Below are 14,769 nucleotides of genomic sequence, written 5' to 3'. Positions count from 1 at the left end.
GCACATGTGCACTCTCTCTCTATAAATAAATAAACAAACAAACAAACATTAAGGAAAACAGAAATGAAACAGGAGACATTACAACTGGTAACAAAGAAATACAAAGGATCATAAGGATTACTATGAACAATTGTGTGGCAACAAATTGGACAACCTAGAATAAATGGATAAATTCTTAGAAACATACAACTTACCTAGACTGAATCATGAAGAAATAGAAAATATGAACAGACCAATAACAAGAGATTGAATCAGCAATCAAAAACCTCCTGACAAAGAAAAGTCCCAGACCAAATGGTTTCACTGGTAAATTCTACCAAATATTTAAAGAAGAATTGACACTGATCCTTCTCAAGCTTTTCCAAAAAATTAAGATGAGGGAATACTCCCAAACTCATTTTATGAACCAAACATTACCCTTAGACCATAGCCAGGTAAGGGCATTACAAGAAAAGAAAACTATAGACCAATATCCCTGATGAATACACATAGGAAATTCTCAACAAAATATTAGGAAACTGGATTCAACAGCACATTAAAAGGAACATACACCATGATCAAGCAGGACTTATTCCTGTGAGGCAAGGATGGTTCAACATACACAAATCAGTAATTGTGATACACCACACTAATAGAAAAATAAAAATCATATGATCATCTCAATAGATGCAGAGAAAGCATCTGACAAAATATCACACCCCTCATGATAAGAATGCTCAATAAATAGAATACAGTAGAAAAATGTTTCAATTAAATAAAGGCCATTTATGACAAGCCCATAACTAATATCATACTCAACAGTGAATGGTTAAAAGCTTTTCCTTGAAGATCAGGCACAGGACAAGGGTGCCACTCCTATTCAACATAAAACTGGAAGTCCTTGCCAGAGAAATCAAGCAAGAAAAAGAAATAAAAGGTATGTAAATTAGAAAGGAAGTAGTAAAATCATCTGTTTGAAAATGATATGATCTTATATAGAGAAAATCCTAAAGACTCCACCAAAAAAACCGTTAGAACTGATAAACAAATGCAGGAAAGTTGCAGGATACAAAACCAATGTACAGAAATCAGTTGCATTTCTATACACTAACAATAATATACCTGAAAAAGAAAGAAAATAAACCCATTTTCAATAGTATTAGAATTAATGTTGTTAAAATGTCCATACTACCCAAAGCCATCTCTAGATTCAGTGCAATCCCTATCAAAATTCCAATGGCACTTTTCATAGAAATAGAACAAAAAGTCCTAAAATGTATATTGAACCACAAAAGACACCGAATAGCCAGAGCAATCCTGAGAAAGAAGAACAAAGCTGGAGGCATCACACTTTCTGATTTCAAATCATATTACAAAGCTGTAATAATCAAAACAGTATGATACCAGGATAAAAACAGACACAAAAGCAAGTGGAACAGAATCAAGAGCCCAGAAATAAACACCTGCATATACAGGCAACTAATATTTAATAAGGGAGCCAAGAGTACTCAATGCAGAAATGATTGTCTCTTCAACAAACACTGTTGGGAAAACTGGTATCTACATGCAGAAGAGTGAAATTGGACCCCTATCTCAGACCACTCCCAATGTATCAAATACTTAAACATAACACCTGAAACTGTATAACTCCTAGAAGAAAACATAGGGAAGAAGCTCCTTGACACTGTTCTTGGCAACAATTTTTTGGATATGACATCAAAATCACTAATAAAAACAAATATTAATAAGCAATAAAAACAAAAATTAATAAGAAAGACTATACCAAACTAAAAAGCTTATGCACAGCAAAAGGAACAATCAACACAATAAAAAGGTGATCTACACAATAGGAGAAAGTATTTTATTTTATTTTTTTATTTTTTTATTTTTTTTTAATGTTTATTTATTTTTGAGACAGAGACAGAGCATGAACGGGGGAGGGTCAGAGAGAGAGGGAGACACAGAATCCGAAGCAGGCTCCAGGCTCTGAGCTGTCAGCACAGAGCCTGATGCAGGGCTCAAACTCATGGACCGTGAGATCATGACCTGAGCCGAAGTCGGAGGCTTCACCGACTGAGCCACCCAGGCACCCCTGGGAGAAAGTATTTTAAATCATATACTGGAATATCAGATAAGGGGTTAATATCCAAAATACATAAAGAACTCATACAACTCAACAGGGGAAAAATGACCCAATTTAAAAATGGACAGAGAACCTAAATAGACATTTATTCCAAAGAATACATACAAATGGCCAACACGTACATGAAAAGAGGCTCAACCTCACTAATCATCAGGAGATGAAAGTCAAAACCACAATGAGATACCCCTTACACCTATTAGGAAGGCTATCATCAAAAAGACAAGAGATAGCAGGCATTGGCAAGAATGTGGAGAAAAAGTAACCCTCCTGGACCACCTGGCTGGCTCAGTAGGTAGAGTATGTGACTTGATCTCAAGGGTTGTGAGCTCAAGCCCTATGTTGGGTGCAGAGGTCACTTAAAAACAAAATCTTTAAAAAAAATGTAATCCCCATGCACTGTTGGTGGTAATGTAACTTGCTACAGCCAGTATGGAAAACAGTATGCAGGTTTCTCAAAAAAGTAAAAATAGAATTGCCATGTGACCTAGCAACCCCACTTTTGGGGGTATATCCAAAGGAAACAAAAACAGGATCTTGAACAGATATCTGCACTCCCATGTTCATTGTAGCATTATTCACAATAGCCAAAATATGGAAACAACTTAAGTTTCCTTCAACAGATGAATGAATTTTAAAATGTGGTATATATGCATACAATGGAATATTATTTGGCCACGAGAAAGTAGGAAACCCTGCCATTTGCAACAACATGGGTGGACCGTGAAGGTATTATGCTAAGCCAAGTCAGAGAAAGGCAAATATTACACGATATCACTTAATATGGAATCTAGGGGCGCCTGGGTGGCTTGGTCGGTTAAGTATCCGACTTCAGCTCAGGTCATGATCTCGCGGTCCGTGAGTTTGAGCCCCGCGTCAGGCTCTGGGCTGATGGCTCAGAGCCTGGAGCCTGTTTCAGATTCTGTGTCTCCCTCTCTCTCTGCCCCTCCCCTGTTCATGCTCTGTCTCTCTCTGTCTCAAAAATAAATAAACATTAAAAAAAATATGGAATCTAAAAAAGGAGAACACATAAAAATGGTAGAACTGTGGTTACCAGGGGTTAGGTGGTAAGTGAAATGGAAAGAAGTCGGTCAAAGGGCACAAAATTTCCAGTTATAAGATAAATAAGTTCTAGGGATCTAATGGACAGCATGGTGATTATAATTAACAATATTGTATTATATACTTGAAAGTTGCTAAAAGAGTGGATCTTAAACATTTTCACCACAAGAAAGTACTGGTAATTATGTGACAATAAGGAGGTGTTAGCTAATGCTATGGTGGCAACTGTTTTGCAGTATATAAGTGTATCAACTCGACATGGTGTACATCTTTTTTTTTTTTTAATGTTTATTTATTTTTGAGAGAGAGAGGTCACACACACATGCCACGGAGGGGCAGAGAGAGTGGGGTGGGAGGGTGGGGGGGACGGAAGATCCAAAGCGGGCTCTGTGCTGACAGCAGAGAGCCTGATATGGGGTTCTAATTCATGAACTGTGAGATCATGACCTGAGCTGAAGTCGGATGCTTAACTGACTAAGCCACCCAGGTGCCCCAAAATGGTATACATCTTAAACTTACACAGTGGTATATGTCAATTATATCTCAATAAAGCTGGAACAAATAAATAAAAACCTCCAAAAAACAAAGCCCTGACTAAACTGGGTTTGTCCATTTTGGTCATTCAAAGACCTGACTGGGGTCTGCGTGAATCATTACTTCTCAGTAGTTTGTTCTCATCATGTAAAGACGTAGTTTTCAAAATGGTGCTGCTGTGCCCAAATATTCCCTGACTCTTCCTTTTTCCATTAGCCTGAAGCTATAGGTTGAATGAAAATATACAAAAGCAAGTTCTTAAAGGAAAATGCAAAAAACTAAAAATGGAAAAAAAAAAAACCTTTTCAATGGGGAAGAAATAAATATTAGGGACTACTACCTCAGAATCTAACTTTAGGGCCAGTTCTCACCTTAAAAAACTAATGCCTTTATCTCTCAAAGGTCATCCTGTTTTCCATCATGTAGATAAATGTTTCACCACCCTGACTGTGCACTGGAACCACATGGGGAGCTTTTTAGAAAGACCCCAAAAGATTGGTCTACTTTGTCTAAGTACATGGTAGCATCAGGATTTTTAATTGAGATATAATTCACCTACCATAAAAATAAACCTTAAATGAGTATATATATTTGGTAGCTTTTAGTATATTCACAAATGTGCACACCTTCACCCACTAATTCCAAAACATTTTCATCTCCTGTACCCCTGCAAAAAAACCCATACCCTTTATTAGTTATTCCCCATCTACCTCTTTCTCCAGCCACTAATCTAGTTTCTGTCTCTAGGGACTTGCTTATTCTAGGCTTTCATATAAATGGAATCATATAATAGTGCTCTTTGATGTCTGGCTGCTTTCACCTAGTGTAATGTTTTCAAGGTTCAAACATGTTATAGCATGCATCAGTACTTCATTCCCTTTGATTTCCTAATAATATTCCATTGTATGGCTGTACCACCTTTTGTCTGTTTATTCATTCATCAACAAGCAAATGGACATTTGGGTTGTTTCCACTTTTTTGGTTATTATGCATAATGCTGCTATGAATGTTCACGTACATGTTTTTGTGTGGACATGTATTTTCAGTTCTAGGAGTGGAACTGCTGGGTCAAATGGTAATTCTATGTTTAACTTTTTGAGAAAATGCCAGATTATTTTCCAAAGTGGCCACACTATTTTATAATGCCACCAGCAATGTATGAGATGGCACCTTCTCCACATCCTCACCAACACTTGTTATTGTCCTTCTCTTTTATTATAACCATCCCAGCAAGTGTGAAACGGTATCTCATTGTGGTTTTGATTTGTAGTTTCCTAATGACTGAGTGTCATTTCATGAGCTTATTGGCCATTTGTATATCTTTGTTGGAGAAATGGCTATTCAAATCCTTTGCCCACATTTTATTTGGATTATTTGTCTCTTTATTGCCATATGAGTTCTTTATATATTCTGGATATAAGTTTATTGCCATGTGGACAGTCTAAAAGCATCCCCATCAGGATCACCTGATTCTGATCAGGTGATGTTCATACAAACTGAGCTTGAGAACTACTGATGTAGAAACAAGCTCCAACAGATCATGTTATGAGAATAAAAGAATTTTTGATTCCAAGTTTTACAAGAAAAGTAATATTCTTTAAATAGCTCTTAAGTTTTGTCAAATAGAGAAATTAATGTATGAAGAATCCCTGAACGATCATCCTAGAAGTAAAACTGCTAAATTCTCACCTTCGAATGCTTTTCCATAAACTGGCCACTTGAAAAAAAAGCTAATTTGTTGTCATCTTTGCCTGAACGTTGGGATTCTATGAATGAAATATTCAGTTATAGAGCTGGACATGAAAGGGTTTTATTCATGTCTGCTAATTATGATATGCAAAAGAGAACACAAAAATTCATTCAAACTAAGATTATCTCGTTGTCAAAAGCAATCTTCAGTCCAAGCTTACATAAACCACGTTTACAGGCCTTTACAAAAATTGTCCTCTAGATTTCTCATGCGATACAAAGGGAACATTTTAGCTCACATTTGAATTGCTTTCTTTTCTTGATTCCTAAAACTAGCAACAGAAGCCTGACCTTGTGAGATCCCTGTACACAAGTCAATAATGAGACATTTGCAGGGGAGCTCCATTCCTTTAAACAGACTTCCCAAACATGGTCCCTAAACCGGCAGCATCAATATCACCCATGAACTAGTGAGATGTACACATTCCCAGGCCCATCCCGAACCTACTAGATCATGCTGAGCGTGGGTCCCAGTAATCTGTGTTCTAATCACCCCAAGAGTTATTTCAATGCATGCTCAAGCTTGAGTACTTACTTCTTTAGAATACCTTCCTCACATTTCTTATACACACACATAGCGGCTACCATTGGTTACGACCCTATCCTTCCTAAAGCTGAACAGCCACCACACACTCCCTAATTACCCTGAGGCACTAAGAGTCCCAATTTTGTTGTGTCAATTTCTCCATAGCACAGAGCAGACCCCATGAATATCCCAATTTCAGCACTTTCAACTCCTAAGAATGTCCAAAGCTTCAGATGGAGTGGCATGAGGTAGAAAGCTATCACAATATTTTTGGCTTTAGGAAGGCCTAAATGTTTCAATATTTTTCAGGAAGGCCTATTTTCAACAGGCTCGCACCAACATGAAGGCCTAAAGATACCTCAATACACTTAATGTTTCGCTATCAGAACTAGGATTTGAATCCTAATTATCAAATCTTGTGGGGGAAGATTCAGAGAAGGAAGCCACAACTAGCTAAATTTCTGTAAGGGCAGAGTGTCCCTCCACGAATGCCTCCAGCGGTAGGGCAAGGATGAGGGACAATCTCACAAGGTGCAGGGTTGCTCACGGCAGCTGCCCCAGGCACCAGGTCAGCCTGCTCTCCACTTTGAGCTGAGATGTGCTAAAGCTAGCTAGCTTGCCAGCTCTCTTCTGTGTCTCTTCTCCTCACTTCTGTTGGGTGTAGACATCAGGGTCTACAGCTGGCAAACCACAGGGGGTGGGTTCCATCTTCCTTTACTCCCATTCCTACCTCCCGTCTCAGTAAAGCCTTCCAGGATGGATGCTATGAAATTTGTGGAGCATGTTCTGAATCAGTGGTCACCACTGACGTGCTCACAGGGCCAGGCTGGTACAATGGTGGGCTCGAGGACACCTGTGTTGTCTACAGCAGCTGCTCCAAAGCTGCTCCAAAGCTCCATCTCACTGGGGACCTGCAGAAGAGCAGGCCCAACAGCAGGCCTTCTGATTTTTCTAGAGAAGCTAGAAATTCCAACTGTTATGTACACTTTCTTAATTTGTAAATGCTAGCCACTAATAAAACAAAACTTACTCATCTACAACCTAAATCAAATCATGAGAAAACACTGGACAAATCCAAATTGAGAGATTGCACAAAATAACTGATGTGTGCTCTTCAAAACTGTCACTGTCATGAAAAACAAAGGCAAACTAGAGAGTTCCAGATTACAAGAGACCGAAGACACGGGACACCTCAATGCAAAAAATGATGTGGATTTACTTCTGCTCTAAAGGACTGTCCGTAAAATCTGAATAAGGTCTGTAGATTAGATAATAGGAGTGCAGGAATCATGTTCAATCCTGACCTCTGTACTACAGTTACATAAGAGAACATTCTTGTTTTTAGGAAATAACCACGAAAGTATTTAGTGGTAAAGAGGCATTACATCCACAACTTATTTTTAAAAGTTTCAGAAAAACATAAATGTAAAGAGTTCTTAAATAATATTTATGTATAATATTTATATTTTTATATAATTATATTTATAATATAACATAAGTAATATAAATATATGTTTATATATTAAAAGACAGAAATACATAGAAAAAGCAAGCAAAGAGAATGATAAAGCAAATGTGGTAAAATGTTACCATTTAGGGAACTTGGGTGCTTACAAGTTTTCTGTAAGTGTGAAATTTTGCTAAAACAAAAAGTTAAAAAAAATATTACTTTCCAAGTCAAACAAAATCCATGTGTCAGCAGGATGCTGGTCTGTGATCTCTGGCCTCTGGGATCTTGGGTCTCAGAAATCCCCCTCAGACACCCTCAAGAATCTCTCCCTTTCACCCTAACTCCCATCTCTACCTTTAGGAGCAGGGCAAAGAACCCACAGCAGCCTGACATCTGGAAGCATCTCACAAAAACCTAAAACTAAAGCTAGGTCACACTGGGAAGGAGGGTGATGTCACAGCTCAGGAGCGAGCCTGGCCTTGGAAGCAGGGAGGGGATGGCAGCTGTAGGGGTGTGGGGCAAAACCAGAAGCAATGTGCTTATTTCTCTCATTTCTCTTACTAAGCGTAACCCAGGCAGATAAATCACCAACCTCACACACAACAGCATGATTCTCTTCATCTTGGGCCTCGATTAGTTCAGCCAGGAAGTACTCGCCGTAAGTTTCCTTCAGAATGGTGTCATGGCGCAAAAATATCGGCATGAGATCATCATGATCTTCTACCCTGTTTAATGCAAAGGCTTAATTAATTTCAGTGTTCCTTCCTTCAGCTGAGCACCTACTCTGTGCCAGACCGTGTTCTAAATGCCAGGGACACAGCAACATGCTCATGACATGAACTTGCATTCTTACAGGAGAAAGAGAATGAAACTATAGCAAATACAACACTTCAAAGATTTCAAACAGTGGTAAGTGCTCTGGGAGGGAGAGTGACAAGGTCAAGTGGTCAGGGAAGACCTCTCCAAGGAGGGACATCTGAGCTGAGACCTGGATAAAGAAAAGGGAAGAGAGCTATGTCAAGAGACCTGAGGGTGGAAAATTCCAGTCAGAGGGAACACACTCAGCATAGTTGGGTATGGAATGTGGGGCATCATTTGTTCTGAGACAAAGGACAAAAAGCTAGGAACAGCATTTCCTAAATGTGTTCCAAAGGACACTACTTCTATGACATTGTCCCTAGCATCCCCTTCTTCCTCCCAAAAGAATTCAACTGTCTAAAGACAATTTCCTAGTATAGGTGCCCTCTGGAGTGTCACAGTTATATATTAGAGACTGAGAAGTACTAGAATAAATATGAATATTTAACCTTGTTTATGCATTTACCCAACATGGACCCATGGTACCCTTTACGCTTATCAATGGGGAACAGAAACCATGGTACTCACCAGCCCTTCTGACACAGAGGAAGTTCCAGCAGCTCCCCCGCCATTTGGCAGGGTTCTAGGGCTGGTTCCTTTATATTCTAGTTGCCCTTAAAAAAATTTTTTTTAATGTTTATTTTTGAGAGAGAGAGAGACTCAAGTGGGGGAGGGGCAGAAAGAGGGAGACACAGAATCCGAAGCAGGTTCCAGGCTCTGAGCTGTCAGCACAGAGCCTGACATGGGGCTTGAACCCATGGACCACGAGATTATGACCTGAGCTGAAGTCGGATGCTCAACCAACTGAGCCACCCAGGCACCCCCCTCTAGTTGCCCTTTTAAATTGAGGCTTTTTTTCAGTGCCCCACAGAAGGTGAGTCTGCACATGGTCCCTAGGTAATATCCCTGACCACTGCAGTACACAGCATCCAGGGTGGGGGTTCCCTTCATTCCTGGGTCTCTGCCTCTCTTGCCATTCTTTATGCGGTCACTCTGTCCTCTGTTATGCTGTTCAGAAGCTGTTCAGTCAGTCCTCAGTTCTTCAAGAGGAATTGCTCCAAAACAGCAATTGACTTGGTGTGTCCATGGAGGAGGTGAGTTCAGGTTCTTCCTACGTTGCCATCTTGGACCAGAAGTCTACCCTTTACTCCTGACACATCACTACATTTCCCATAAAGAAGGAAACGCTATTTTTAATGCATTTTTATTTTTAATGCATTTAAAAATAATGAAGCTCTGGGGCACCTGGGTGGCTCAGTGGGTTAAGCGTCTGACTTCGGCGCAGGTCACGATCTCACAGCTCATGAGTTCGAGCCCCGCATCGGGCTCTGTGCTGACAGCTCAGAGCCTGGAGCCTGCTTTGGATTCTGTCTCTCCCTCTCTCTGCCCCTCCGCAGCTCACACTCTGTCTCTCTGTCTCTCTCTCAAAAATAAATAAACGTTAAAAAATATTTTTAAAAATAATGAAGCTCTGCTTACCACCTTGGAAACATTCACCTCAGACTTCCCTTGTCAGGACCCTACACAGGGATCTTGACAACCAGCATGGGAGGAGAGGGAGAACCAAGAACCGGGTTTATGTTTCACAGTGATGCTGGCTCTTAGACTCCATTTTTCTGACATTATCTAACATTCTTTTATTCTTTTTAGTACATTATTGGTTATATTTAGTACTCTATTTTACCTGCCTAGGATGTTCTTATACTTTTTTTTCCTGGTACTTTTCTTATTAAAATGTTCCACATTTGGGGTTTTTTTGTTGCTGTTGTTGTTTTTCTGTGCTATATCTGATTTGGCTACTAAATTTTATCTCTTCTCCCCTTTACTTCATTACTGTGCCATCTTCATCATCCTATTTGATCTTTTAGTATGTTCTCTTTGACATTAACAGTAGGTTCATATGAGTGATCTGTATGTATATAAAGCTCAGGGCTTTATCCAGATTATCTCCGTTGGTATACTTCTCATAGCTACCCCAGAAGGTAGGGATTGCCATCTTCACTCTATAGATGGTGGAGAGCAAGGCTCAAAGGGAGGATGAAATGCTTTGCCTGAAATGACAACAATAGTTGGCAACAGAGCCATGTTATAAACTCAGGTCAGCTTAGACTCTGCCATCACATACTACACTCAGTCACCAATGCACTTCAAAAATTTCCCTTTACTTCGACATTCCTTTTGAAAGTGGGCAGCAAGAAGCATGAGCACGAGCTAAACAGTTGAGAGGAGACTTTGGCTCAAGGGACAGGGGTCGACACCATGGCTTATCCACCCAGCCCTGCCCCAACTCCCGGATTGGATTCCCCCAATCCTGCAACAGCTACACTCCCCACGTCTAAACGCTTTAAACTGGACAGCTCCATGCACTCTGGATGAAAATCCTCACTTTGTTCCAATGATGAAAGCTTTACCTCTGGTGAGCCTCATCTGTTGGAATGTTGTTTTTTCATCAGTAATAAACATCTTGATGGGAGAAATACACACTTGAAAAACTTCATCTCTGCTATATAAAACTCAGAAGTAAGGGGAAAGCTAGCTAACAGACCACGATACAGGAAGGAAAAAACAAAGAGAAGATGACAACCATTAGGGATTAAACATAACTCCCCAGGTTGACTCTTATTCTTAACCTGTCAGCACTCTCTGGAAGGAAAGACAGCAGAAGGTCCTTATCCAGACAACCAGGATATTTGCTTATTATACTGTCAACCTGGGTATGATGTCATCACCAACCAACTGTCTCATTCCACATGCCAGCACATCAGAGAGACTCTCTAGTAGGGAGTCTAAAACATGGAGCCAGAACTGAGAAATGTATAGAACTGTTGAGTCACTACATTACACACCTGAAACTAATATAACACTGTGTGTTCATTATGTTGGAATTATTAAAATAATGACTAACTAAATAAACAAATACACTTAAAATATATTCATGACATGGATCCAGAAACAAACACCAACTGTGTTTTTAGGATGGACTTGACTGTACTCTCACACCATAGCCACTTCACAAGCTGTTTCAGCTCTGCACTAAATTTTTTAAGTAGTCTTTGACTACTTGCCCATCTATTTTTGTGTGTCCACAATCACTTTGAGAGCTACCAGTGGCTGGGTGTGATTGGGTGTACCAAAGCTCCATAATAAATGCATTGAAGGCTCATGGTGCTCTTCTGAAAAGATTGGAGGATAAATGATACAGTGTAGTGGTCAAAGTCTGGGCTGGAAGCCAGAATGCCTAAATCTGGATTTAATAACTGTGACCTCAAGCATATCACTCAAACCCTCATCCCATAGTTTTCTCATCTGTCAGAAAGACAGTAAATTTAATGTTGAGATAATAGCGTGTGATGTGCTATTATTATTAACGTTACTACAACTTAGGTAGGAAGGGTCCATAAGGACAAGCGAAGAATATTTATAATCAATGCATGGAATGGAAGAGGTTATCACTATAGAAGCCTGAATAGCTGTGCTAGTTGCCTATTGTCCCATTCCATCCACTATCACTAATCTGTTTAAAACCCTGCTTTCTTCACCTCATTCCCTTACTCAAAATCTTTTGCTAGCCCCCGCTGTTTCTGGGATGAGGTCAGAGCCCTTTAGCCTCATCTTTAAGGCCTCTTTTCATAATCATCACCAACAATGACACACAAGGTGATCTACTCATTCTCCCTAGAAGGGGACCTCACCATCTTCCCTCCTTCTGCCTCTGTCCCTATCCAGCACTGTGACCCACCCACTTATTCCAAATTCCAGCATCCTTCCACCCCATACACTCCAGTGGCTCATCATCCCAGCCTCCTTTCCCAGGAACTAATGACAGGATCAAAACTGGATATCTATTGTCCACTTTTGATGTTAATGTCAAAGCAGGGCATGTTTCCAACCAAGGATTATGCTCTTTGGGGACAGATAGGGAGTTCTGTGCTTCTCCATGACAAAGGTTAGCCAAGATACTCTGAACCTTCTTTTCAACTAGACTTCAACCTTGGCTTGCAAAGACTTGAACAAACACCGACATAGTTTCTCATAGCCCAAGGCCACATCCCTAGGATGACCCCAGTCCCCCTTGAAGTGCCTTTCTGAGAAAGGAAGGCTGCCAAAAGAATTTCCTGTTTGTTCTAGCCAACACCTAAAGGTAGAGCCCCTGTCTCTCAGTCTCTGTGGAAGGGTAGGAGCCTAACTTCAATAAGCTCCAGCTAGCAAACTCAGATGGGTTTCACAAGGAACAAACCCACTTCCTACTTCTTGTCATTTTTCACTTCCTTGACTCTACTGAGACTCCCCTCGCCCCCTCTCAATTCTCTAATTTTCTCTTTAATAGGTCCAGTCACCTCTGCACAAACCAAAGTTGAGTTTCAGTTCACACCGTATGCTTTTCCCTATATAATAGTTACTATTGATTAAAATCTGTCTTTAGCACTTTAACCAGAGACTGGCTTTGTTGAACTTTTGGACATTTGCATACCCTGTAGACTGCAGCACAGGTGCAACAGTGATAGGCGACACAGAATAGGTTCCGTACCGTATTCTGGGACCTCATCCAGTATGACACATGTACACACAGCACCGAGGGGTGCCACTGCTAAGCCCGTTTTCCAGGTGAGCAATGTGTGGCCTGAGGGGACTCATGTGGAGAGTGAGACCACAGCCCTAACTGACTGAGACACCTGCCCAGTCACTTCAATACTAAGCCTTGGTTTCTCATCTACTAAGCAGGCAGGGACAAGGACAGCAGGGAGGGCACAATGTAGTGATACAAGGTACACTCTGGTAGACAGTAAGCCCTCAGCACAATCTACTCTGGCGAGACTTCACATGTGGCCCCCATGTCCCACACCACCTGGAAACCCCCACTGGCTGGCTCCCTGCCTCCAAGCACTCAGGACCTCTGCTGAAAGAGCCTACTAGCACACCCCACTGCATTCCAGAACCCATCTCCCTACTTAACCTGCCAAAGGAGTGCTGCTAACAGAGGGGAGCTTTTCTCTGTAAAGAGAGTCCTGACTGATACTTGTTTGAAAAAAAATTAAAAATATTGTAGGAGAGAATAGCCAAGAAATCCATTTTCAAATGCTTTGCCAAAAATAAAACTCCACATTGATATTAAAAGAGGTAACTTGTAAATAATACAAAAATAATTCAATATCCTAGTCACTTAAAGAGAATCGAGGCACCTGTCATATAGAAAATTCTAAGATCAACTGTGTACGATGGGCTTTTATCTACATAGGATGGACACAAAAATAATACTCCATGGATACAAAAATCAGAAATAAAGGCTCAGAGAGCCCCAGGGCTGTACACCTATGCATGAGCCCTCTGCAGCCTATGAACAAAGTTATCCCTGATCATACCGCAATACTAATTCTTCTGGGGAAAATAGGAAGAAAATAACCAAATTGTGCAGTTCTAAAGAGTCTCTCGCTTCAGCTCCTCCCCAAAATGGATAAAGAGGAACTTGTTCTGCTAAATGCATTCCTTGGGGTAATCGATAATTTATGATCTTGCATCAGCCCCAGTGCTAATGATAAAGTATGACATCAGCCTTGCAGAGTCTCAAATGGCATATGACAAAGTCTAGCCCTACAGAAACAAAACACCCCAGCTACCGAAAACAATCCATCCAGTAAAATGCTTAAATTCGAGCACTCTGAGGCAATGAGCACTGTCTGCCTCTGGGAAAATAGGAGAGCCACGACTTCACATGAATTCATTTAGCACGGTACAGCCACATGTCCAGCACCTCTGTGACCCAGAGCATGTCAGGAGCTATGATTATGTAAGGTTATAATTTATCAACATAAAATGCAATGGGAATGACACCATTTTCTGGGTGAAAACCAACATTCTTTTATATCTTCCATTCAGGAAGTGGCTTGGAGGAGGCAACAATGTACTTGTTAATGTACTTAGTGTAGAATATTTTATTCTTTTTTTTTTTAATCTTTATTTATTTTTGAGAGAGAGACAGAGTGTGAGCAGGGGAGGAGCAGAGAGAGAGGGAGACACAGAATCTGAAGCAGGCTCCAGGCCCTGAGCTGTCAGCACAGAGCCCGACGCGGGGCCTGAACTCACGAACCATGAGATCATGACCTGAGCCGAAGTCAGACACTCAACCGACTGAGCCACTCAGGCGCCCCTAGAATATTTTATTTTAACTAGTTTGGAGGAAACAAAAGGTCCATCCCATAGAGACTGATTGATTGCTCAGGTACCTAAATGTCCACCAGACTCTGAAAAATGTGCCATATGAAAATGGAGTAGCATCCAAAATGCAAGAAAATCAACAGCCTCTCAGGACATATCACTTGGGGTATGGATGTCCTCTAAACCCAAGAGAAGGCAAGGTGGGGGATGACAGGAACCTGGTGGCTCTCTCTGGCTTCCTGGGAGGACAAACTCTAATCATTTCCGCTATGTCAGTTAGCTGGGCTTTCAATGAACATCATGATGCCTAGAACCCAC

The 14,769-nt window shown here is 40.7% G+C and overlaps 1 protein-coding gene across 2 annotated transcripts in view; it reads right to left on the bottom strand.

The window, feature by feature from the left end:
- The window catches only part of CFAP61 (cilia and flagella associated protein 61), a 285,028-nt gene that overhangs the window by 240,235 nt on the left and 30,024 nt on the right, over positions 1 to 14,769 (bottom strand). For both annotated transcript variants that reach the window (XM_043602984.1, XM_043602985.1), the window contains exon 7: positions 8,033 to 8,165. In XM_043602984.1, coding sequence (XP_043458919.1) covers positions 8,033 to 8,165 — 133 coding nt within the window. The remainder of the gene's footprint in view (positions 1 to 8,032; positions 8,166 to 14,769) is intronic.

The sequence above is a fragment of the Prionailurus bengalensis genome, chromosome A3 (genome assembly GCF_016509475.1).
Source record: "Prionailurus bengalensis isolate Pbe53 chromosome A3, Fcat_Pben_1.1_paternal_pri, whole genome shotgun sequence".
NCBI lineage: Eukaryota > Metazoa > Chordata > Mammalia > Carnivora > Felidae > Prionailurus > Prionailurus bengalensis.
Note: the sequence above shows the minus strand (reverse complement) of the source record. Positions and strands in the feature narration are given on the sequence as shown.